The sequence below is a fragment of the Bos taurus genome, chromosome 25 (genome assembly GCF_002263795.3).
Source record: "Bos taurus isolate L1 Dominette 01449 registration number 42190680 breed Hereford chromosome 25, ARS-UCD2.0, whole genome shotgun sequence".
In the NCBI taxonomy this organism is placed as follows: Eukaryota; Metazoa; Chordata; class Mammalia; order Artiodactyla; family Bovidae; genus Bos; species Bos taurus.
The window spans coordinates 242,412-268,116 of record NC_037352.1 but is presented as its reverse complement, the minus strand read 5'-3'; the positions used below and the strand labels follow the sequence as shown (position 1 = coordinate 268,116).

Below are 25,705 nucleotides of genomic sequence, written 5' to 3'. Positions count from 1 at the left end.
GGGAAGATCCCCTGGGGAAGGCAATGGCTACCCACTTCAGTATTCTTGCCTGGAGAATCCCATGGACAGAGGAGCATGGCAGGCTAGAGTCCATGGGGTCACAAAGAGTTGGACATGATTGAGTGACTAATTTTTCTTTTTTAAAACAGGTTAGAAATGTTTTCTTCTATTCCTGATTTCCTAATACCATTGTGAAATAGAATTAATATTTTATGACAAGACAAGAAAAATTTAAACATGAAAAATTCTTGTCTGCCCTTTGGCCCCCTCTTCCCACATACTGTGCATTGTGTATCTGTGTTATACATGGACCAGCCTTCCCCTTCATGGAATACCAGTTCAACCATAAAGAGCAGCATTCTCCCAGCACCAACAAGATAACTCCTTAAAAGATAACATTCTTTCTTGATCTTGTATAGGGCCACATGACCTGCCATGATGACACTTAGATCTGGTTACCATGTAAATTGTCAATAATATGTCATTGATGAACATCCCTCTGTCTCAAAAAATTTATATAACTCTTCCTTGACTTCTAACAGTTCTCAGAGTTTTCTGAGATGCTCTTCCTGGGCTATAATCCTCAAATTGACTTGAATAAAGTTTTTCATTTCTTTCTCAGGTCAATTGATTTATTCTTTGTCAGCATCATCAATGTGTAGTGAATTTTATTAACTGGCTTTTTTTTTCTGCATCCCTTAAGGTGATTATGTGGTTTTTCTTCTTTAATCTTTTAAAGCAATAAATGCCATTAACTTTCTAAAGATGACTGATCCTTGTATTCCTAGATTAAACCAATTTTTTCATGGTCTATTACCCTTATACATGCTGCTAGATTTCACTTGCTGATACTGTGTAGAATGTTTGCCTCTATGTTAATGAATGAGGTTGGATTATACCACATTTCATTTTCCTATTCTTGTCTAGTTTTGTTATTAAGACTCTATTGGCCTCACAGAAAGAACTGGGCAGTGACCTTTTTATATTTTGTGGGGAGGTTTGTGGATTGGAATGATCTGTTCCTTTAAAAACTTGGGTTGAATGTGGCTTATCTGCCTGACTACAGGATGCAGCAGTGGGCCTGCCGGGAAGCTGAGAGGCTTGTGAAATACCCAGAGGCCAATGGCCTCCCCATCATGGAATCCAACTGCTTCTATGATCCCAGCAAGATCCAGCTGCCAGAGGATGAAGACTTGTTGCTGGAAGGGGCTTAAGAAGCACCAGCTTCCCTATGCTGCCTACTGTTCTGACCTCTTCTTCAGTTCAGTTCAGTTCTGTCGCTCAGTCGTGTCCGACTCTTTGCAACCCCATGAATCGCAGCACGCCAGGCCTCCCTGTCCATCACCAACTCCCGGAGTTCACTCAAACTCATGTCCCTCGAGTCGGTGATGGCATCTAGCCATCTCATCCTCTGTCGTCCCCTTTTCCTCCTGCCCCCAATCCCTCCCAGCATCAGAGTCTTTTCCAATGAGTCAACTCTTCGCTTGAGGTGGCCAAAGTACTGGAGTTTCAGCTTTAGCATCATTCCTTCCAAAGAACACCCAGGGATGATCTCCTTCAGAATGGACTGGTTGGATCTCCTTGCAGTCCAAGGGACTCTCAGGAGTCTTCTCCAACACCACAGTTGAAAAGCATCAATTCTTCAGCACTCAGCTTTCTTCACAGTCCAACTCTCGCATCCATACATGACCACTGGAAAAACCATGGCCTTGACTAAACGGAACTTTGTTGTCAAAGTAATGTCTCTGCTTTTCAATATGCTATTTATGTTGGTCATAACTTTTCTTCCAAGGAGTAAGCGTCTTTTAATTTCATGGCTGCAGTCACCATCTGCAGTGATTTTGGAGCCCAAAAAGATAAAAGTCTGACACTGTTTCCACTGTTTCCCCATCTATTTCCCATGAAGTGATGGGACCAGAAGCCATGATCTTCGTTTTCTGAATGTTGAGCTTTAAGCCAACTTTTTCACTCTCCTCTTTCATCAAGAGGCTTTTTAGTTCCTCTTCACTTTCTGCCATAAGGGTGGTGTCATCTGCATATCTGAGGTTATTGATATTTCTCCCGGCAATCTTGATTCCAGCTTGTGCTTCTTCCAGCCCAGCGTTTTTCATGATGTACTCTGCACAGAAGTTAAATAAGCAGGGTGACCTATTCTTAGAGCACCTAATTAAAAGGACTTGAAAGTGTGAAATAAAAAGTTGAGTTGAAAACCAGTTTTTTCACCAGTATAAACTAGGTAGGCCTGATGCATTCTTTGAGGAAGAATTTTAAACTAAGATTTATTAATATCTTAATGCTGCATAAAATCCCACTAATTAGAGCAGGAAGGGACAGAAAGAAACCGCAGATACTGAGGTGAAGTTCTGGGCAATGTTGAAGGAAAAAAAAAAAAAACAGCAACACAGATACACACAATACGAGAGCAGGGAGTTCAGTCTTACTTGGGATTTACTGAAAACAGTAACCCTGAAGACAATAAGCTCTGAACTTCAGAACTGCTCCAAAGAAGTGTGTGAGGTCAGTGTATATTATATATATGATTTTGTTTTCATTTTTACATGTTCACCTTTTTTTTTTCCTTTTTGCTCACCATTCCTTTATACATCTCAGACTGTCTTTTGAGATAATTTTCTTTCTGAATGGCATCCTTTATACATTCCTTTAGTGCAAATCTAGATTTAGTGCTGTTTTAGCTTTAGTTCCCCAGAAAGCAGAGCTTGACAGCAAAGCTTTGGTACTATTTTATTAAGGGCCTCATTCGCAGGGAATTAGGAATGGGAGGAAAGCAGTGAGGCATGGAAGGAGCAGAGCACAAATGAGCAGGCGTCACTGCCCCGACTCAGTGTCAGGCCTTTGCTCTTTCGTGGTGTTATGCTGGGTACCTTGCTTTCCCAGAGGACTGTTCCTGGGCTCTAGGTAGCCAGTGGGTGCTGGAAGTGTTATGGGAAAAGTCACAAATTTGCCAAATTATACCTCCAGTTGGTCCAAGTTTAAGTTTCATCACACAGAATATAACTCCTCTGTGCTTCTGATTTGCGCATGCATGGTCATGTCAGGCCTCAGTGACAACAAGGGAAGCCTCTTGGTGGGGCAAGAAGTGCAAATTCCGTGATGCGGCTACTGAGAGCAGTGGTGAGATGTCAGTACGGCTTCCCACCGTTGATTCCAAAGCCTTGGATGACTTGGGTATTGGGGACTGCAGTCAGAGGCTTCAAATATGACTACTGAAAAATCCCATCTTTATACACAAAAGCTGGTCCTCACATCAGAAGGTAGCATCTGGGACTTCTCTAGCGGTCCAGTGGTAAAGAATCACCTGCCAGTGAAGTGGACAAGGGTTCAGTACCTGATCTGGGAAAATTCCACATCATATAGGACAATTAAACCTGTGCACCGCTACTACTGAGCTCGTGCTCCAGAGCTGCAACCTCTGAAGCCCAAACACCCTAGAGCCAGTGCTCTGCAGCAAAAGAAGCCACCACAATGAGAAGCCCACATATCACAATTAGAGAGTGGTCTCTGCTCTCCAAAACTAGAGAAAGCCAGCATACAGCAACCAAGACCCAGTGCAGCTTAAAAAAAAAAAAAAAGGCATATTTTCCCCTCCTCTTGAATCTTCATTGGCCTTTTGACTTGCTTTGACCAACAGATAATGGTAGAAGGAGAGTTCTCGGGGTCTGAGCCTTAAGAGGACTGACAGCTTCCACTCCTTCCCTGGGGGCAACCAGCTGCCATAGCAACGTGGGCTAGACTTAAGAATGTTATGATCTCACATACAGAGATAGAAGCAGCATGGAGCACCACAGAGGGGCTGGGCATGTCAGCGCAGCCTTCTTGGATCTTTGCTTAGTTTCACACAAGCAATTTTGTGAACCCAGCCAAACCACCCAGAGCAAGGAGCCCAGGGCCGGCTAATCCCTGCCTAAGCACCGCAGAAAAATGAGAAATAATGAATCACTTTTGCTTTGCACTGTTATGTTTTGAAGTGACTTGCTATACAGAAATAAATACTTGATCTTCTTTACCGTAAAATGGATTTCTTGATATAAGGCAACGCTGTTCAGGATCCCCTGTCAGTCAATCAGGCCTCCTGCAGGCCTTCGGGTGTGGGGACACTGCAGTCAGGACAAGCGTGGACAAGACGTTCCAATACACATCTGGAGACACGGACCGTTCTAGTGGTAGGAGTTACAGTTCCCTACTGTCTGCCGTACGCATGTGTCAGAGGTTCACTGTCAGTCTTGGAAGTGGCCAGGCTACTGAACTCAGAGAGGGACTACCAGCAAGTAGTAGTCACAGAACCTAACTAATTCCACGCTCAATTTAACTTTCACAAAAGTCATTTGTCAGGCACCATTTTCACAGGTGTAAAAAAATAGTCTGAAAGTGGCTAAATGATATTTACAGGTTCACGACTAGCAAGAAAACACGGGATTTATTTTCCTGTTTGGGACTGTCTAAATTTATTTCCCTTTATTGCATTTTCGTCTAGGTGGAGCTTGGAAGTTCTAGGCTCCAGAGTAAAATCAAGGAGGGAATTAGCCCCACCCCCTGAGCAGTTTGCTTGCGTAATTTGCGCCACGGAACGTCAGGCCCGCCTTCAGACCACATTTCCCAGCAGGCCATGGGCCGGCGCCGACGCACTTCCTCCCGGCGTTCCCCGCGTCGAGAAGGAGCCGAGTGGGCTCGAGACCGACAGGAGCAGCTTTCGTCGCCGCCACCGCCGCTGCCGCCGCCGCCGCCGCTGCCGCCACTTGAGAGAAGCCGTCGCGGCCACCCCTGCCGCTCCCGCCGGCCACCATGTCCGCCCAGGCGCAGATGCGGGCCCTGCTGGACCAGCTCATGGGCACGGCCCGGGACGGTGAGTCGGGGCGGCCGGCCAGACGAGGGCTGGGGCGGGAGCGAAGCGAGGCCGCCGGGCGGCCTGAGGCGGGGGCCGCGACCGTCTGCGCCTGCGCGGGCGCCCTCCCCTCCCCCGCGCTCCGACCGCGGGCGCCGGGCCTTTGTCTGAGCCTTCCCTGCCGGCGTGGGTTCCCGGCGGGCTCCTCCCTCGGAGCCTGTGCTGTCGGTGGGGCGCCAGCCCCCTCCCGGTTGACCTTGCTGCGATTTCTCCGCCCTCCGGCGGCCCTCGCCTCTCCCCGAACCAGGAGTCGGCGAAGGGCTGCAGCCAGCGTGGGCTCAGGTCGCTGGCAGCGGGCTGGCGGAGCTCCTCCACCCGAGGGAGCCGGATGGGCCTGGAAACCCTGCCGTTGTTGTTCTGTACCATTGTAAGGGGAGCCGTAAATTGAGCTTTTCTAACGTGGGTTCCTGCCGCGTGCTTTTCCAGCCCCCCCCTTTCCCCAGCCACACTGGAGAGCTGTTTAGCCTGCGCTTGGCAGTCGTTAGGTAGGTTGTGCTGTAGGGAGGAACGCAATATCATGATGGTTGTCTCAGGAGAAAGCGGTTGCATCTTTGCAAACTATGTACCTGCTGTGGTTTGTGTTTTCTTTTCTACCGAAGTAATGAAGTTGTAAGTTCACACTGGCACATTCGCAGGGCTGTGCAGATTCATTGCACTTTATTTCATAGGTGAATAAGTGCTTTTTAGCTTTCTTTGTATATTGAGTTGCTTTTGAATTGCTTCCCATATTTTTATTTCATACAAACTGAACAATTGTGGCCCCTCTATTTTATTTATAAAGGTTCAGTGTATCTTTGCCTGCCTACATCAATCTGCAAGGGAGTTGCAGAAAAGCCTCATGTTCATCGAGCCGTGAGTCACAACCAATTTTTAAGCTGTTATAACAAAAAAGTGTTTGCTTTTTTTCACAAGTAACTTTAAAAGTGTAGTTTAGAAAGAAAACATTTTCAATAAAAAGACACTACATTAATCCTGGATGCTTGCAAATCCTGAAATATATTCCTCCTTTAGTTTTACACAGCTCTGTGTCATATACACAGATTAGCTTTAAAATCTGTCACATTCCACTTTGCCTTTACTTTTATGTATCATTCCCCTGACTTCCTTACTGCAGGTTGGGCAAGAAAACTTTTCCTTTAAAACTTTTCAACAGCGGGCATAAAATTCTGCAGCTGAGGTCTTGAAGAATGCAGATGGGTACAGTATGTGTTGGAGCTCACAGTGTGTATTGACTAACCTAGTTCCTTTTTTGCTTTTTTCCCCTTGGTATTGTCTTGTTAAAAGTGACTCCCAGGTGCCAACTCTTTTTTTTTAAGGGTGGGGGTTAAAGGGGGATAGGTAGACTAAGTCTAGGTTATTTATCAGTCAGTAATAGAAAGGGAAAGCTTTCTTCATGTAATTTTGGGCAAAATATTGCCTATACATTTGTCTATAGCAAAATGATTAGTAAGTAGCTTTTGTTGGAAACTACCAGCTTCTAAGTCATACGTGGTGATTCATGGCCCTCTGATAAGCACGGCTTTTGGTATCTCATGGCCCACATGTATGTGTGGGGCTAATGGCCTTTTGGTGCTCAACATTTTACTTCTGATTCCTTGATCTCTTTGGCACAATGACGGAGTCAGATCTCATTAAGCGTCATTCTTCATGATATATGTAGTATCAAAAATCATCTGTATTTTGTTCCAGTTGTTAAAAAAAAAAAACGTCTAGGTCAGCTTTTCAGAGTATTTGGTAGTCTGCAAATCATCCAGGTGAATTGTACCAGATATGCTTTTGTGCTTAATGTGATAATATTGTCTTATTTAAAACCACACATGAATTTCAGGAGACGAAACCAGACAGAGGGTCAAGTTTACAGATGACCGTGTCTGCAAGAGTCACCTTCTGGACTGCTGCCCCCACGACATTCTGGCTGGGACGGTAGGTGCATCTGGGGGGGATGTCCTAGGATACTCAGACATGGGTGCTCTGCAGGCAGTGGGGGTGTTCAGGTTGAATTGTGTTTTCCTTTGCTAAGCAGAAATTACTTACTGTCCTTCAAATGATAGGTTCTGTTAGTTTGGTGACATTTTATATAATGTTATTTTACTTCTATAAAGTTCTGTTTGTAAGGTTTTCAGGTTTGGGGAGAGTTATTTATACTGAGATATTCACAAGTTAAGTATTACTAGTCTCCCTTGGCTTTAGCAAAAAGAGTACTTCAGGTTAGCTTGTAGCTCTGTAAGATTATGGGTTGGTTTGTTTTCAGGTTAAACACATACTAGTTTTTTGATCAGGGTATGGTTTTCCCAGATTGTAGGTTTTTGAAATATGTGGACTAATATTACTTTGCAGTTTTGTGTTACACTATCCTTTCAAGAAGTCAGTACATGACCTGATAAGTATAGAACTCTACAATTTTAAGTTCGTTTCAGATGAACCAAACAGATAAATGCTAGTTTTGCAGAATGAACATTTATTCAAAGTTAGATAGTATTTAAGAAGACTAAAGAGTGTCAGATTATCTACCATGATTCAGCCACTTACAGAAATTGAGTCCCATAAACACCATTACCATTTTAAGATGTCACAACCCCTCATGTAATGTAAAAATTGTCTCCTTATTTTAAGGGTCCAGTATGCATGTGCTAGGGAACACTTTTTTTTAGGATTAATTAGTGCTTTTGTTATTACCATTTCGGGGAGGAGTTTCTGGAACACTGACCTAGCTGGTGTATTAAGTATTCTCAGGCTGGACCTTTTGACAGCAAATAGGAAATGGCTGCAAAGCCTCACGCCTCTGTTAGCTGAGGTCTTGCCTGCAGTTGACTGGGTGACTGCTGAGTGCTCTGGATCATGGGGGTGCCATCACTGTAGACTGCTGCCTTCCACTGGTCATAGCAGGCAGCCAGGAGTGTGCTCCTAACCTGGAGTAGGCGGCGGCCTAACCTGCAGTTGTTGGTAGGTCTTAGTGGAAGAAGTCAGAGGAAGTAGAGGGACATGCACCAGAGTGAAACATTTCAGCCGTATTTTTCTGGAATGCTGATGAGGGAGGGCATTTCCTACAAATGTTTAGTGTATTCAGATCAGTCGCTCAGTCTTGTCCAACTCCTTGAGACCCCATGAATCGCAGCATGCCAGGCCTCCCTGTCCATCACCAACTCTAGGAGTTCACTGAGACTCAACGTCCATCGAGGCAGTGATGCCATCCAGCCATCTCATCTTCTGTCGTCCCCTTTTCCTCCTGCCCCCAATCCCTCCCAGCATCAGAGTCTTTTCCAGTGAGTCAACTCTTCGCATGAGGTGGCCAAAGTACTGGAGTTTCAGCTTTAGCATCATTCCTTCCAAAGAAATCCCAGGGCTGATCTCCTTCAGAATGGACTGGTTGGATCTCCTTGCAGTCCAAGGGACTCTCAAGAGTCTTCTCCCAACACCACAGTTCAAAAGCATCAATTCTTTGGCGCTCAGCCTTCTTCACAGTCCAACTCTCACATCCATACATGACCACAGGAAAAACCATAGCCTTGACTAGACGAACCTTTGTTGTCAAAGTAATGTCTCTGCTTTTGAATATGCTATCTAGGTTGGTCATAACTTTTCTTCCAAGGAGTAAGCGTCTTTTAATTTCATGGCTGCAGTCACCATCTGCAGTGATTTTGGAGCCCAGAAAAATAAAGTCTGACACTGTTTCCACTGTTTCCCCATCTATTTCCCATGAAGTGATGGGACCGGATGCCATGATCTTCGTTTTCTGAATGTTGAGCTTTAAGCCAACTTTTTCACTCTCCACTTTCACTTTCATCAAGAGGCTTTTGAGTTCCTCTTCACTTTCTGCCGTAAGGGTGGTGTCATCTGCATATCTGAGGTTATTGATATTTCTCCCGGCAATCTTGATTCCAGCTTGTGTTTCTTCCAGTCCAGCGTTTCTCATGATGTACTCTGCATATAAGTTAAATAAGCAGGGTGACAATATACAGCCTTGACGAACTCCTTTTCCTATTTGGAACCAGTCTGTTGTTCCATGTCCAGTTCTAACTGTTATTTCCTGACCTGCATACAAATTTCTCAAGAGGCAGATCATGTGGTCTGGTATTCCCATCTCTTTCAGAATTTTCCACAGTTTATTGTGATCCACACAGTCAAAGGCTTTGGCATAGTCAGTAAAACAGAAATAGATGTTTTTCTGGAACTCTTTTGCTTTTTCCATGATCCAGCAGATGTTGGCAATTTGATTTCTGGTTCCTCTGCCTTTTCTAAAACCAGCTTAAATATCAGGAAGTTCACGGTTCACATATTGCTGAAACCTGGCTTGGAGAATTTTGAGCATTACTTTACTAGCGTGTGAGATGAGTGCAGTTGTGCGGTAGTTTGAGCATTCTTTGGCATTGCCTTTCTTTGGGACTGGAATGAAAACTGACCTTTTGCAGTCCTGTGGCCACTGCTGAGTTTTCCAATTTACTGACATATTGAGTACAGCACTTTCACAGCATCATCTTTCAGGATTTGAAATAGCTCAACTGGAATTCCATCACCTCCACTAGCTTTGTTCGTAGTGATGCTTTCTAAGGCCCACTTGACTTCACATTCCAGGATGTCTGGCTCTAGGTCACTGATCACACCATCGTGATTATCTGGGTCATGAAGATCTTTTCTGTACAGTTCTTCTGTGTATTCTTGCCATCTCTTCTTAATATCGTCTGCTTCTGTTAGGTCCATACCATTTCTGTCCTTTATCGAGCCCATCTTTGCATGAAATGTTCCCTGGGTATCTCTGATTTTCTTGAAGAGATCTCTAGTCTTTCCCATTCTGTTGTTTTCCTCTATTTCTTTGCATTGATTGCTGAAGAAGGCTTTCTTATCTCTTCTTGCTATTCTTTGGAACTCTGCATTCAGATGTTTATATCTTTCCTTTTCTCCTTTGCTTTTCGCTTCTCTTCTTTTCACAGCTATTTGTAAGGCCTCCCCAGACAGCCATTTTGCTTTTTTGCATTTCTTTTCCATGGGGATGGTCTTGATCCCTGTCTCCTGTACAGTGTCACGAACCTCATTCCGTAGTTCATCAGGCACTCTATCTATCAGATCTAGGCCCTTAAATCTTATTTCTCACTTTCACTGTAGAATCATAAGGGATTTAATTTAGGTCATACCTAAATGGTCTAGTGGTTTTCCCTATTTTCTTCAATTTAAGTCTGAATTTGGCAATAAGGAGTTCATGGTCTGAGCCACAGTCAGCTCCTGGTCTTGTTTTTGCTGACTGTATAGAGCTTCTCCATCTTTGGCTGCAAAGAATATAATCAATCTGATTTCGGTGTTGACAATCTGGTGATGTCCATGTATAGAGTCTTCTCTTGTGTTGTTGGAAGAGGGTGTTTGTTATGACCAATGTGTTTTCTTGGCAAAACTCTATTAGTCTTTGCCCTGCTTCATTCCATATTCCAAGGCCAAATTTGCCTGTTACTCCAGGTGTTTCTTGACTTGCTACTTTTGCATTCCAGTCACCTATAATGAAAAGGACATCTTTTTTGGGTTAGTGTATTAGGTATAGTTTAATCTGCCAAGTATTTACTGGACAAGTACTCTGCCAGGCACTGGGGATGTCGTACAAAAAATGTTGACTCTCATCTGATGGATAAACAGGACAGACAGTAAATAGCGAGTAGGTTCTGGACTGTTTTGGATAGCGCGATATGGAAAGGCCTCTCGGGATACGGGAGCAGAGACCTCAGTGCTGTGAAAACACACATGTGCACCTTTAGGGGAATAGCGCTCCGGGTGGCTGGTGGAGCCAAGGGAAGCAGGAGTGCATCTGGGTTGGTGTGGGTCGTGGGGAGGAGGCAGAGACTGGGGGGCTTTGATGAGAGGCCAGGGACTGAGCAGTGTCACTGCCGTCCCCGTTGGACAGGCAACTCAAACCGAGAAGAGAGCCCAGGAGACCTGTTTTCATGCAAAGGTGCAGTGAATAAGTGTTGGGGCTGCTGAGGTCAGTTGAGATGAGGGCTGGAAATTTGGGTGGCGAGTGTAAAGATGGAGCCTCATGGCTGTGGGCTCCTGGGTGGTAGGGGTAGAGTCTGCTGTGCTCCATGGAGGTGGACTGAGTGGTTAGAACCCTCAGCATGCTAAGGGCTTCTCCAGGCCCTCTCCTGTCAGTAGGGGTGAGGCAGCAGAGGAATGGAATGGGAAAATGGTGTATTGATAGTAAGACCAGAGGGATAGCTGGAGGGAAGAGAGTGTAACTTGTGGAAGAACTTTGGTTTTCTGAAAGTTCTCTAAAGAGCCTTTACTGCTCTTCCCTGTCTGCTGTGTGAGACCTCTGGAGGGTAGAGAGCACAGATATTTGTGCGATTTAAAAAGAAGATAAAAGGTCTGGCATGCTGCATTTGACAGCCACTTAAGTATTTTGGAAGAAGTAAACGAGTGAGGTATTTCAGCTCTGCTGGGTGTTTGGCTGCCAGAGGAGTTGGCTAGTACTTCTGTCTCCTTGGCAGAGTTGCAGAGCGACCTTCAGAGACACATGGAGTCCCAGGCCTGTCTTTCACCTGTTTCTGCAGTGGCCGCTTGAGCGCTCCCATCTGAAGGAAGGTGTTGGTCAATTTTGCTTCATGTGTGGTTCCCTAATATTGAAACTTCCTTGACAGTTGAAGCTTTTAGAATGGAAGTTGATTTGCACTTAAGATGTTTAGTACTTAGTGGTTTTGTTGCTTGCTTCATCTGAAAGTTTTTCTTTGAGCAGTAGAATGTTCGTTAGCATTTAAAGAATTTCTAAGAGCTGTCTCTCGTTTTTCAGCTATAGCACTTAGTTACCTTTGTGTGATTTTTTTGGGCTCTGCAGCATGTGGGATCATAGTTCCTCTAATAGAGATCAAACCCGCACCCCCTGCTTTGAAAGTATGGAGTGTTAACCACTGGACCACTAGGGAAATCCGGAAGCTGTGTATATATATATAAAATATATGTTTTTTTAAATACATTTATTCATTTATTATCTTTGGCTGTGCTGGTTCTTCGTTGCTGCATGGAGTTCTCTCTAGTTGTAGCAAGCGGTCTCCTCATTCATTGTCTTCTCACTGCAGTGGCTTCTCTTTTGGAGCATGGGCTTCAGTGGTTGCAGCTCTCGGGCTCTAGAACAACAGCTCAGTAGTGGTGGCCCATGGGCTTACTTCAGAAGCTGTGTATTTTTTAAGGATTATGTGTGGTATTTAAAATAATGAATGAAGCAGAATATGCCAGCTTTACAATGACAGCAATTCTAGTTGCAGCTTTGGCTTTTAGAACTTGTGTTTCCTTACCTCTGGATTCCCCGTGTAACCAACACACAGAAGCTGCAAGTGACCTCATAGTAAGCATAATGAAGGAGAACAGAGCTTTTGCATTTACTGTTTGGTCAAAATGAATATGAGCTCCACCCTGGGCAGCCGCCTCTTGGCTGTGTCACTGGCGATGCTGTGGGACATTTTGTCATAAGGATGGCTGCATCTTCTGAGATTAGGGCTGAAGAGCTGGATCCTGTCCTAGGATGTTACGGATTTTGTGATCCATGGAGTATTTTGTTAAGCTCGTTTTGAACGCACTTGTAGTTTGAGCTGGAGGATTTCTGGACTCTGTTGCTCTGTTCCCTTGTTAGGTAGTTGTGCTTGTTTGCAGCAGCATGGGTTCCCGAGGCATCTGCTCACCAGGCTGTTGGGGTTTGTTAATTGGCACTTTCTGACTTGTTAACCTGACCCTCAGCATCCGAACATCCCTGTTGCTGTTGAGATGACCACAGACAGGAGTGGAGGGGGTCCCTATATAGGGTCCTTTACTTAGGACTTAGGTGAGAAATGCACGCTGCTGTCTGATTGTTCTGTCTGTGCTCACAATGTGCAGTAGCACATCAGGCTGGTCTTACTGGTAACCCAAATAATCTGTTTTGGTGAAAGAGCCTTTTGTCTTTCACGTGGGGCGAGTGAGTGGTCCAATCTTCGTCCCAGATGTGTGTCCAGAGTCCTGTGCCAGGTTGGGAGAATGGATTCTGGGCTCTGAGTCAGCCAGTTGTGTTTGATTTCCTTTGATATGCAAAGAGCTACCTAACGTCAGGTGTTAGGTTATGTGGTAGCACCCCAAAACCTGATTTCTGTCTGTTCTTTCCTCTTCTTGTCTCTGTGATTTAGACTTCAGTGGTCAGGATTACAAGAAGGAATGCATGGAAACTTGTTGCTGTCAGGGATACTCTTGTTTCCTGGCCTTCTTGCCACCCCTTCCCCCATGCTGCTCTTTACTGAATAGACGTTTCTACACTCATGAGATAATGATGGTGAAAGCTAAGTAATGAAAAATAGTCTAGTAATCTCTGGTTCCATAGGAGATAGAGATCATTACACTGAAATGCACCTTTTCTGAGTGTCCTGTAATCATGGTAGAAAAAGGAAAATAAGACTTCTTGGCCACATTGTTTCTTAATTTTCTTATCATAGTCAGCATTCAAAAAAGCATTGTTGATTTTGAAGACAGTTACCACCAGGTCATGTGCTTCCTACAAATGGTTAGATGTTTGTATGTAAATTTTTGTTTCTCTTTCACAGCGCATGGACTTAGGAGAATGTACCAAAATCCACGACTTGGCCCTCCGAGCAGATTATGAGATTGCAAGTAAAGAAAGGGACCTCTTTTTTGAGTTGGATGTAAGTTTTATTTGATGTTAATTGTTCCCTACTGTGAAGAGCCAAATACTGCACTAACAAGAATAATGTGTGTAAGTTATGACGCAAAATGATAAAACAGATGTTATTCCACCACTCTCTGGCTGGGAGCTGGGATGTGGCCAGGACTGTTCTGCGTCTGTGTGTCTACCATCCCAACTCTTCTACGTTTTGTACTGTATTGTTTTATTTTGAGTGTTTCTTATATATTTTATGTTTTCTTGGACATTATGTTTATTCTTGCTTTTGAACTTACAAAAATGGATTTGTAGTGTAGGTAATCTTAGTAACTTTATTTTTCCTTCAGTGCTATGTTCCTTCATATACTTTTTTCGGTATGGCTTGGTTTCATTGCTGCATTTCATAGTTCGCTGAACTACCCATTCTATATTCATAGACAGTTGGGTTGATTCTAGTGGGGTTTTTTTTTGTTTGTGTTTTTTATTATGAATAGCGTTATAAATGTTATGGAATATCTTGGTGCACATGTACAACAGTTAACCTAGGGTATATTTTTAAGAGAAGAATTGCTTGCTCGTAGAAGCTGCACAAGTTTATTCTTGCAAGGTAGTTCTTTTTCTTCTTCCTCCCTAATTTTTGATGAAATGTATCCGTTTACCCATTTAATAACAGTGAACATACCCTTACCAATGCTTGGTATTATCAGGTCATTAAATATTTAGCAATTTAGTCATTATAAATTAGTATTTCATAACTTTTGTCGTTTTTCCCTCCCAAAAGAGCCTTTTTTAGACCCTTTCCCCTAATTCCTCCATCTCCCCTCCGTGAATTGTTTTGTTGTTGTTGTTGGTTGTCCCCTGCATGAAATTTTGATAACACAGATACCCAGCATATCAGTTTATGTACTGTGATCCTTTACAGGTCACTTATCATTGTACTATCTAAGATTTTCTTCACTCTTTGAGACCAGTTTTCATTCCTGTCCGCATTGGGAATGCATGATTTGGTCACTTTATTTTGTTAATTTATTTTAGGCTATGCTGTCCAGCTTGTGGGATCTTAGATCACCTTCCAGGGACTGAACAAGGACTCCTGCAGTGGAGGCGTGAAGTCCTAACCACTGGACCATAGGGATTGATAGAGCCACTCTGTTTTAGTTTTTTTCTTTTCCTGAATCCTCCATTCCTAGAGTTAGCAGAGGTCAGTGAGGGGTTTGATGCCCTTCAGGTTCCTGGGTGAAGACTGGGGAGACACTGAGCTTGGTGGGAGGAAATCAGAGGAAAGGAATATCAAGGAAAGGCATTTTTTTTTTCTCCCAATAGACATTTTAGAGGATGTATTGTAGCTGGAGTAAATTCTACTTAAATCAGTAATCTTAAAAAGTGGTTAAAATTACCATTTCTTTTTCAAGTGCATCAGTGTTGAATCTTCTTGGGATACCAGGTTTCAGAAGCAGAGGAACAAAGATGTACGGGTTAAATTTTCACTTTGAGTTATGTAACTTTTTGTATCACAAATGTTAGGATTTCTGCTGAATTAGAATGTCTGTGTACTTTTTAAATGGCCTGATGAATTCAGTATGTAAGAACAGAGTAATAGAAGAAATTGAGACTACAGAAAGACTGAAACATACTGTAATTTAGTATTTTTATGCGCAGAAAGACTAAAACGTGGTAATTTAGTATTTTTATGCGCAGAAAGACTGAAACATATGGTAATTTAGTATTTTTATGTGGGGCATTGTTCAGCCACTGTGGAGAAGATGAGTTTTTTTAATGAACAGTATTAGAAACTGTGGATTACCCAGTTAGTGAAAAACCGGGTTGGATCCCCCAAAAGAGAATTTTGTTTTGCCATGTTGACATGTTATAAACCCTAAGAAGCTGTAAGGTAAAGATGGATACATGTTTTCTGTATAAAAACTTAAAAAATACTAGCGTATCAAGAATTCCCATATATAAAATAAGAATTCAGCTGAGATACAATATCTGCAGCATATGAAGGGCAGGTACCTTTCATGATAAAGCTCATCATGACTGGACCTGTAGCAACAGCTGAATAGAAAACAGTCAGAGGATAAAAGACATTTTTAGTGGGCATCTAATCCTGTGATGGGTGTTCACCCTCACTCAGACTTAGGAGTTGGAGAGTTAAGTAATTCTGATACAGCTCTTGGATGACTGAGCCCCCGAGGATGGGAAAGCACATGGTAGCAGTGCTAGCTCTGAAAGCGTATGTGATGATACACTTGCTTATTAATGAAGGTATATCTCCTTCAGAATACTCCTGCAGCATTGCGGCCTGCAGACTCCATCCGTGAGGGCTTGGGTCGTGTCATTGCTCTCCACAGTGGGATGATGTGCGGCTGTGGAAAGAGGGCTGAGGCAGTGAAATTGTGTCCAAGGTGAAGTGGGAAAACTGGTGTGCTATGACGACTTCCATAGTGTGACTTTTAAAAGAAAGAGTGTTTAGTGTTGTTGACATCCTTAGATTTACAGAGTGGTTTTAGAAGAAACCACGAGACTTTGAACACTTTTGTCTCAGTTGGAGGGCTAGAGTAGGTCAAAAGATGTTTTTGTACTGTGAAAATTTACCATTTAGAGGAATACCTTTTCCAGTTTAAAAGGTGACCACCTCTCCCTCCAGCTCCTTAAAAGTCATATTTGAGGGAATTCCCTCATGGTCCAGTGGTTAGGACTTCCTCCTCTCACTGCCAAGGGTTCCAGTTCAATCCTAGGTCTGGAAACTAAGATCCCACAAGCTGTAGACAAAATATAATATATATATTAAAGAATAGGTATGTTCTCTGATTTAGAAAAAATCATATTTTACCTTATAGATGGTTCATGTTGAAATGTTTGCTAGCTAGTGCTGAACCTCCAGAGGAGGTCTCCTGTTCTGACGAGTGGGGGTGACTTGGAGCAGCTGCGCTTGTGGGAGGGCAGTAGTTGTCAGCATGTTAAATGCATGTATACACTCGTTCCAGGATCCTGCTGCTGGGACTGTATCTTAATGGTATGTGTTAATGAGTCCACAGAAAAGGTGCTCATTGCAACTTTTTTTTAAAGTGAAAAGAGAAGGATCTAATGGGGCTGTTTATTAACAAGGACCACTTACATTAGTTATCGCCCTTTCATACAGTGAATGGTGCTTTGTGGAGCTCTGGGTGCTAGGAAGATATTGCCATAACTTTTTATTTATTATTTTTATTTAAATAAATATGAGTAGCTTGTTTATTATTTTATTTATTTATTATTTATTTGCTATTATTTTTTAAAATAATGACCTAAAGGTAAAATTCACAAGCCATAAAATTTATCCTGCCTTGAATTTTTAATACATATCAGTAGTGTTTGGATGTGCATGGGTTACTTTAATACACTAAATGTGGCCTGGCTTTGAAATACCAGGCTAAAATAATTTATTTCCTTAGTTATGCAGAATAAACTTAGAAGGAAAAAATAAAGTCCTTTCCTAGAATACAGGTTTGTTACAAAAACTTGATGGAATAACTTTTGCAATGTTCTTGATAGGTAAGACAACTGTTAGAGATTCCAGGTTGAAAAGTCTGCCGTTTTCCACATGACTCCTATCCAGTGCCTCTCCAGGGGTCACTTGTATCTTTTGAAGATAGGCTTTTCAGGGTGAACACATGTATATAGCAAAAGCTAGTTGCGATGTTTCTTGTTGAATTGCAATCTTGGTAAATCAGAACACCTCAGAAGCGCTTTTGGCCAGTCAGTGAGCTGACTCTTGATCTTGCTGACCTGTTGCTGCCTCCTCAGGAACTGCTGTTGGTGTGAGGCTCCAAGCCTCCACATGGCCATGTGGATGGTTCAGTTCCCAGGCGTGGAACCAGCAGCTCCTGTATGGTGTTGAATTTGGTTCCTGGAGGGAGTACAGTGTAGTCATCACTACTGTAAGATGGAGACAGGTTTTGTTTTCACAAATTGTGAACCGTCAGTAATCCATGGTTTTTCTTAGTAACTTATATTTGTGTATCTTACCAAGTGTTTTGGTAGAATCTCTTCACTGTTGACAGTAAATCTTTGAGATGGGCCTACCATTTATCTCCAGAGTCTCTGAAAGTATAAGATTGGTGCTATTTGCCAGAAGTCACGGAAGCATCATCACATGACCCTGGGAGAGTTGTTTTATTGAGTGGATCAGTCAGAGGTGATTAGGAGCTGTTTTTATCCAGGTTGTATTAGAGACAGTGGTTTTAGAACAGGTTATTATAGTCATATCAGCATGAAGGCTTTTGCGTGTTAGGTGCCTTTCATCTATTCTTTCAGAAAAGAGAAACTTCTAAAACTTGAGTTTTTAGTGGATTTATTAATAAGTGGATGCATTAATTTAAAAGAAAATTATGCTTTTATAGAAAGCATCATTATTAGTCTGTTTTCTTTTTTTTTTTTTTTAATTTCACTACGCTGGGCCTTAGTTGCAGCGTGCGACGTCTTTAGTCATGGCAAGCAGGAGCTCTTGGTTTTGGCATGCGGGATCTAGATCCCCAACCAGGGATCAAACCTGGGCCCCTACACTGGGAGTGTGGCGTCTCAGCCCCTGGATCACCAGGGTAGTTCCAGTCTGTTTCATTTCTGAATTAGTTGCTCAGCTTAGGTGACATTTGACTTTCAGTATAAAAATCTTTTATAAGAGCTCATCAGCTCTGTATATAATTTTAAAATATTTATAAGCTTTTAGTGTTCTCTAAGCAGTTAGTAAGAAATGGTCCTAGAGTATTTGCCTGTGTATGAGAAGACTTAAGGTGTTTATTGCATTGTTCTGAATTAGTGAAAGGTGAAAAAATGCAAATATATACTTACTATGGAATGGATATAGTTGTTTTAAAACAGTGAAATGCTGCACAGCTATAGATCATAGAAAATGTGTGCATTGATGTAAAAAATGAAAAAGCTTTAAAAACTATCCTAGATGGAGTAAAAATCGTGTACTTGTATATGTGTTTTAATACAGTTTTAAAAGGTATTTACCAGGCTCAAATGATTATTTTTTAGGGAGGAAGAAAGAATTATGCTTTTTAAGTCATGTGAAGTTGTTAGGTCCAATTGAATTGCTAATATAGTGTGCAGAAATGAAAATTTAAAGGTACTTCTACATTATAACTTATTTCTACAAATCCTCAGTCTTAAGAAAGTACAGTGGACCCTTAAACAACACTTGTTTCTTGAACTGTGAGGGTACACTTGGAGATTTTTCTCAGTAAATGCATACTGCACAGCTACAGGATCCCTCGCTAACACCCACCCCGCCGCCCATTGTTCAAGGGTCAACTGTGATTGAAAACACAGGCAAACAGTGGTACACCAAGTAGTGTTGTTGTAGCATCGTGTATAAGGTTGAAAAATTGGATGCAACAAAAATGCTTTAGTGATGAATGAACAGATTATGAGGGACTCAAACGGTAGACTGTGCCCTTGAAATAAATGTTTGTGAGACCTGAACGTTCAGTGACTTAAAATTCCTTAGGACGTCCTGAGCAAGAAAGGGTAAGTGTGTGTATTGGAACTCACTGTGTGCTCTCCCTGGAAGTGTGTGGCCAAATCAGAATTCCCCAGACTGTCATGGAAAACCCAGAAAGCCTCCTTCCCTGTGCCCCTCCCACTCCCTGGAGGCAGTCCCCTACCACAGCTTCAAGGTGGAAAAGGAGCAACAGCTTGCTCTTCAAGTGCTGCAGGCGACCTTGGATGGCCAGTTGCTTTTTGTTTTGTTTTACCTTGGAGGATCTCAGACAGCAGGAGGTGTAACGGCTTAATGGATCTCCGTGTACCCATCACTCAGCCTCAGGAATGATCAGCTCATGGCCAACTGACTTTTTACAAATCTCAGACTTCACACATCCTGTCATCTGTAAATATTTCAGTGTTGCCATTGACTTGTGAAGTTATTTTTACTCTGCATACAAAAATCTGGTATTATAGTTGGTTGGGACAGAATGTACTTATTACCATGTTTTTCTCTTTTAATTGAAGTACAGTTGATTTATAGTGTTGCGTTAGTGTCTGGTGTACAGCCAAGTGATTCAGTTATATGTATATATACATTTTTTTTCAGATTCTTTTCCAGTATAGTATATTACAAGATACTAAGTATATTTTCCAGTGCTGTACGTAGGACCTTCTTTGTATATTTTATATATAGTAGTTTGTATGTTATTAGCATGTGTTTTTAAATGTGTTGAGAAAAAAATTAAACATACAAGTGTAAGTAGAATACTATAGTGACCATCTCTGGGTTTCATCTCCCGGTTTTCAGTGATTGTTGATGTGAAGACTTGTTTCATCTTTATTTTGTCTTTCCATACTGGATTATTTTACAGTAGTTCCTAGAGATGGAATTTCATCTGTAGGTACTGCAAATATATCTAGAAGATAATTTTATTTAAAATATTTATTATTTAAAGGATAATTTCTTAACTTTATCTAACAGTCTTCAAATTTCCCAGATTTTCTCAAAAAGGATTTTTTTACAGTCTTTTGTTTGACTCAGATACCAAAATAAGATCTATACGTTAGGATGCTTCCTAAGTCTTTTTACATCTGTTTGAAGAAATTAATGTTTCTCATATCCTGGATTTTGCTGATTGTATCCTTATGATGCAGTCTTTTTAATATGTTTTCCCTTATATTTGAAATTTCCTGTAAGCTGGAAGTTAGATCTGGATGTGTGATGGTCAGAATCAGGTTTTTGTTTGACAGAGTAGCGCAGAGGTGGAGCTGGGCAGTGGTTGGCGCGTCACCTCGGTGGATGATGTCAGTGGGCTGGAGTGGCGTGGGCAGCCTGGCTGCTAGTTGCACAGGCCCCCGTCAGACTGGGGCGCATGCATCCAGCAGCAGTGAGGATTATTGCCTAGATCAGTTACGTCACTAGGGTTGCTGCTTGTCACTAATTGTAAAACACGTAAGATGTTCACATGGCTCAGAGTTTGAGATACGAAAGGTATGTTGTGAAGCCTGTCTCCTGCTCTGCTCTTGAGCCCCCTGATTGGCCCCAGAGGTAGTCAGGTGTTGAGTTTCGAGTTTCTTCTCTTCCCTTTGGAGATTATGTGGAACCTGAGGGGCATGTATCTCACTTTTCTTAAAACACAAGTAATAGTCTCCTGGACACATGCTCTGTCTGTCTGCTCTTCCCTCATCTTGATTTAATTTTTAGCATATATCTCAGATTATTCCCTGTCATATAGTTAACTCTGCCCTTTTTGTGATGACATAGTATTCCAGAGGATGGGTTTCTGTTTTATAGGACTGGTCCCCTGTTGATGGTCATAGTGCTGTAGTACACATCAGCACCTCGTGAGTGTGTCTAGGAAAGATCCCTAGAGGCGGTGCTGTCTGCCCAGAAAGGTTGTGCTTTGTCATTTTGGCGGCTAGTGCCACCATGCTCTCCAGAGGGTGAGTGCTGCCCCCAGCGGCACCTGGGAGTTCCCATTTTCACGTCTTCACTAACAGAGCGAGTTACCAAACTTCCAGTTTTTGCCAGTCAGAGAGGTTTAAGCAGGTATTTCTTCGTGGGCCTGACAGGGTTGTCATAAAGGTGTTTCTTTGTGTAGGTATACCCTGCTTAGACCCTCAACTTGAGCTGGTGGCTGGCTCCTCCACCCAAAACTTGGGTTACCTGGGAGAAATTACCTCACCATTGTTTCTTTCTAGTCCAGCACAGCCTTGGCCTGACCACCCCAGGACCTGGCCTTAGTTTCTTGAGAGAGTTATACCAGGAGTTCCTTAGGAGAAGGAGTAGGTCATCTGTGTAAATGCATCTCAAGTATCTCAACTTGGACGCAGACACACAGAGCACCATTAGTTCATTGTTCGCATGTGGAAGATGTAAACATTTTTCTCTATTCAGTGAAAATATAGTTCACCTTTTCCCCACGTTGATTTCCTTTGAGATGTAACAGGTTTCTAGAGCAACACATCATCTCACCTAATGGGACCACTGCTCTCTGTCTTACAGGTGCGTAGTGTGGCAGTCACACTTTCTCTTAGGTCCAGGGTTAGAGTCCGTGTACAACCCTGGGCAGATTACTTTGCCCTTTTCTAGTTTCTATATATGGGGCTGGTGAGTACTGCCTCAGCTGTGAGGGCCAAGCATAGGGACTGTGGAGTCAGATCACAGGGGTCCTTGCCTCCTGACGCTGTCCCTCAGGACTCTGGAGACTGTGCTTCCTTTCCTTCATCTGGGAGTTGGTGCCTGGAGAGCCCTGGATGGCTGTCCCAAGGCACGTGTTTGCACTGACTGTTCAGCTGGCACCACGGGCTCCTCTCAGGCTTGCCGATGCTGCTGGGCAGGAGGGTCAGGGAGACCACCTCACCGTCTTGGGGCAGGGGGCAGCCTCAGCAGCAGTGAGACCTGTGCACCCCCATGAGTTCAACCCCCCCTAGCAGTATGTGGTTCATCACGCCACCCCTGAATTACAGGGTAGAGGTGCATGACTTCCTAGTAAGTGGTAGGTTGTCAGTAGCACTTAATTTGTAGGTTTGAATACCTTCTTTGTAAATTTTATTTTCATCATTTAAACCTGCTCTTTGATTTAGGAAGCAAAATGAAATTGAGAAGCACATTGAAGAGAAGGAGGGGCAGCAGAACAGAGCCATCTTTTAAAGAACATTCAGTTGAGATGTCTCTGCATTCTGCCTGTTCTGTGCTATGAAATTTACCATTTTATTGTTAGCTGGTCAGATGTCTGAGTCCATAGGCAGTTTATATTCTGTGTAAGGTGCAGTGGTTCTTTGCTTGGCAAAGGCACTGGCAGAATTGCCCACTCAAACCCTGATGAGTGGAGTCTTGGTTCCATGTCGGGTGTGAGGTTGCTCTCTGGGGAGGCAGTAGAGGAACTCTGTACCCAGGTCTCAGCACCTGTGCGCGGGCGCTCCTGGGGCCTCTCCGGCTGGTCTGTTAGGAGCCCTTGTCCCCAAGAGCATGGGTGGTGCCTGATTTACACTTTGATCCTGTCAAGTTCCCACCTTGTCAGCAGAGCTGGTCAGCTCAACATCCTTCCAGGAAATGCAGTGCATGCGTGCCAACGAATGCCGGTCACTGGCTTTCCTGATGGTTTGATGTGAGCATAGTGAAATGTTCATCGAGAATATTTGAGGACCAATAACAGGAAGGAGGTCTTTAGCTCCAGGAGTGTGGAGTCCGGGAGTTTGCCTTGGTGGACCGCAGGTGTAGCGCTATCACAGAGCCTCTTTCCTGTCTCTTCCAATGCCCGAGTGTGCTTTCCTTTGAAAAACGGGGATCCCACTGTCAACGCTGATCCCTGCTGGGGGCTTTCTCCAGACCACATCTGGAGGCAGGGACATAGGTCATCACTTCTTGGTCCCTCGGCCTGACTTTCATCTGCCTTATTACCATTTGCGCCCAGGGCTTTCCTTGCTCTGCTCACCCTGTCTAATCCCGCCACCCGCTCCCACTTGCTGTCTGTGTAACACGCGCAGCGTGGGACCTGCTGCCCAGCGCTGGTTGGTCCTAGCCTGGAGATTGGAAAAGGGGTGTCCTGTTTGTATGTTTATCTGAAGTTATGTTGGGGCCTTGACTAGTTACAGCAAGTTAACTGCTTAGCATATATGACCACTTATTGATTAGTCTTTTATTTTTTTCCACCAACTCTTTTCAGAGTGTCTTTTCCATTATCTCTTTGGGTAAGTAGTAACCTGTTTTCCCACTGCTTTAGATGGTAGGCCATAATTGAACGTGTTCACCGCTCAAGTAACATTTGTTCTATTTTGTTTTGAGGTGGAAGGGGGAACTCTACCCTCAGAACATGAGGGAATAATATATACGTGGCTCACAAAGACCAGTGAGTACATCTGCACCCCTCCGCCTCACCAGCGGAGGGCCTCTGACATGATAACACGGCCTAGTCTCTCCTGTCCCTCAGAACAGTCAGTTATGCCAGGTGTTTCAACTTCCTTTAGAATCTCTTGAAATTGTTGAGGGATGGGGGTTCTTTGACACATTTGAAGATAAATCAGATGAGAAGACCATACTTGTGCACGGTCGTTTGGTTTAACAAAGCCCCTAGATTGAATGTGATTGTGGACATGTTAGCAGTAGTGCAGATCTTCCCACTGAACCGACAGGCCTTAAGAACCAACCCAGGACTGCACTTCCTATCGAACACATGAGCTCTGAGGTTGCAGGCAGGTCACTGACCGGAGCCCTCTGCCTCTCCTGAGCTAGGCGATGGATCACTTGGAGTCCTTCATTGCTGAGTGTGATCGGAGAACGGAGCTTGCCAAGAAACGGCTGGCAGAGACGCAGGAGGAGATCAGTGCAGAAGTTTCTGCGAAGGTATGCGGGGAGGGAGGCCTCCACCTCAAGTCGTTGGTATAAAAGCGGGGCTGGGACCTGTCAGTGCCAAGTGCGCATTTTGGGGTGGACAGTGGGTGTCCACTGCCCTGCCTGTTCAAGGGAAGGAGGGAAGCCGTCACCAAGCTCGCAGCCTGTCACTGCGCTGTGCATATGTCGTAAAGTTACTTTATTAACATCCCTCCGCAGAACAGGAAATGGGGTAAGTTAGCAGGGAAATGATTAAATTCTGGTGTGTCTGTGTCACAGAAGAAAAGGGTAGACCTGGTGCAGTCGGCGTGTACATCATTTAGAAGGCCTTGCCTTTCTCTAGTGGAGTTTTCTTCAGTGTGTTTTTTTCTCCTTTCAGTTTTATAAAAGGATTTCTTAGGAGATAGACAGTTTTTAACTAGCCCAGTGGTGCTGTTTATTTCTAAAAGAAACTCCCAGTAATGAGTCATTTTGCTTAAAGGGTAAGTAATGTATGTGTTTAGGCTCACACATTTTGTTACCCTCACCTGGAGGCTGAGCTGTACTGGAAGGTATACGGAGTGACGTCCTGGAAGCTGGCCCACAGGATGGGCCTTACAGCCTGTGGAAGTGACAGGCATGTGTTCTTGCTTCTGCTGGGATTCAGTGCAGAGATCTTACGGGTTAGGGTCTGACACTTAACGGTCGGTCTCAGTGGTGGCAGTATGGGTGTTGTAACTGTTAGAATTCACATCATCAGTGAAGTTTCCAGCTGTTGGTGTATTCTCTGTGAAACAGCAGAAATGCAACAACAGAAACACTCTTTGCATTAAAAAATCTTTTGTTTTTATTTTTTTAATTGGAGGATAATTGCTTTACAATGTTGTGTTGGTTTTTGCCATACAACAGCACAAATCAGTCATAACTACACACACCACCACCCCTTCAGCCTCTGTCCCAGCTCTCGTCTTTTGTTTTTAGATGTCTTACCTGGCTGTCTCTTTCTCTCCAGGCAGAAAAAGTACATGAATTGAATGAAGAAATAGGAAAGCTTCTTGCTAAAGCTGAGCAGCTGGGAGCTGAAGGAAATGTGGATGAATCACAGAAGATTCTCATGGAAGTGGAGAAAGTCCGTGCAAAGAAAAAAGAAGCTGAGGTTGGTGAGGAAAATGTCTTAAAGAGGGAAGAAAACATGGTAACTTCGGAGAGCTGACCATTGGGCTAAAACTGAGCCATGCCTCCATTTTCTTGAATATTGAGGAGGAGTTGGAAGTAGAGTGATAATGTCAGGATGGTACAATTTCAAGTCAGCCCACCCTGGGGTTTGTGTCTTCACTGCTCACTTGACCCCTGAGGCCTCAGACTGGGCACTTGGAGCTCTGAGCATCACTCCCGTGTGTAGAGTGCATCCTGAGTGTAACTTGTCCGTGTTAGTGAGCACCTCCCATCTGTGTCCGTCTGCTTCCAGGAAGGGCCCGGCGTGCAAGGTGTTCAGCTGATGTGATGGGGCCTGACTGGCTTTACAGTTGCTGTGAAGAGAGGCCTTGGGTTATTAGTGACTCTGTGCCCTCAGGAGAGAGACCCCTGCAGGGTATGGGCAGCACCCAGGTGGTGTCCTCGGGCTGCCAGGCCAGGACTCTGCTGTGTGGTGCAGAAGCTGAGTCCAGGACTGTCTGGACTGTTTCCTCTGTTGGGTTTTCTGCTTCTCAGATCCTCACCACTGGAGTGGAGGTGGCCTGGATCGACTTCGAGAATGTGGGAAGGTTAGAGTCAGGGAGAGAGGGCCGGGAGTGTACCTTTACTCCTCCTGTGGGCCAGGCAGAATGCATGTGAGCACTGGCTAAGATTCACTCTGATGAAGACGGGCGCTCAAAAGAAATGAGGTCTCAGTTTAAGAGTGACT

General features: G+C 43.7%; 1 protein-coding gene across 2 annotated transcripts in view; it reads left to right on the top strand.

Annotated features, from left to right (window-relative positions):
* The first annotated feature begins 4,669 nt into the window (after positions 1-4,669).
* LUC7L (LUC7 like) overlaps positions 4,670-25,705 on the top strand; it is a 32,373-nt gene continuing 11,337 nt past the window's right edge. The window contains exons 1-6 of one of the 2 annotated variants that reach the window (XM_010800792.4): positions 4,670-4,861; positions 5,682-5,752; positions 6,729-6,823; positions 13,441-13,539; positions 23,725-23,835; positions 24,815-24,958. In XM_010800792.4, coding sequence (XP_010799094.2) covers positions 13,444-13,539; positions 23,725-23,835; positions 24,815-24,958 — 351 coding nt within the window. In that variant the 5' untranslated portion in view covers positions 4,670-4,861; positions 5,682-5,752; positions 6,729-6,823; positions 13,441-13,443. 2 annotated transcript variants of the gene reach the window in all.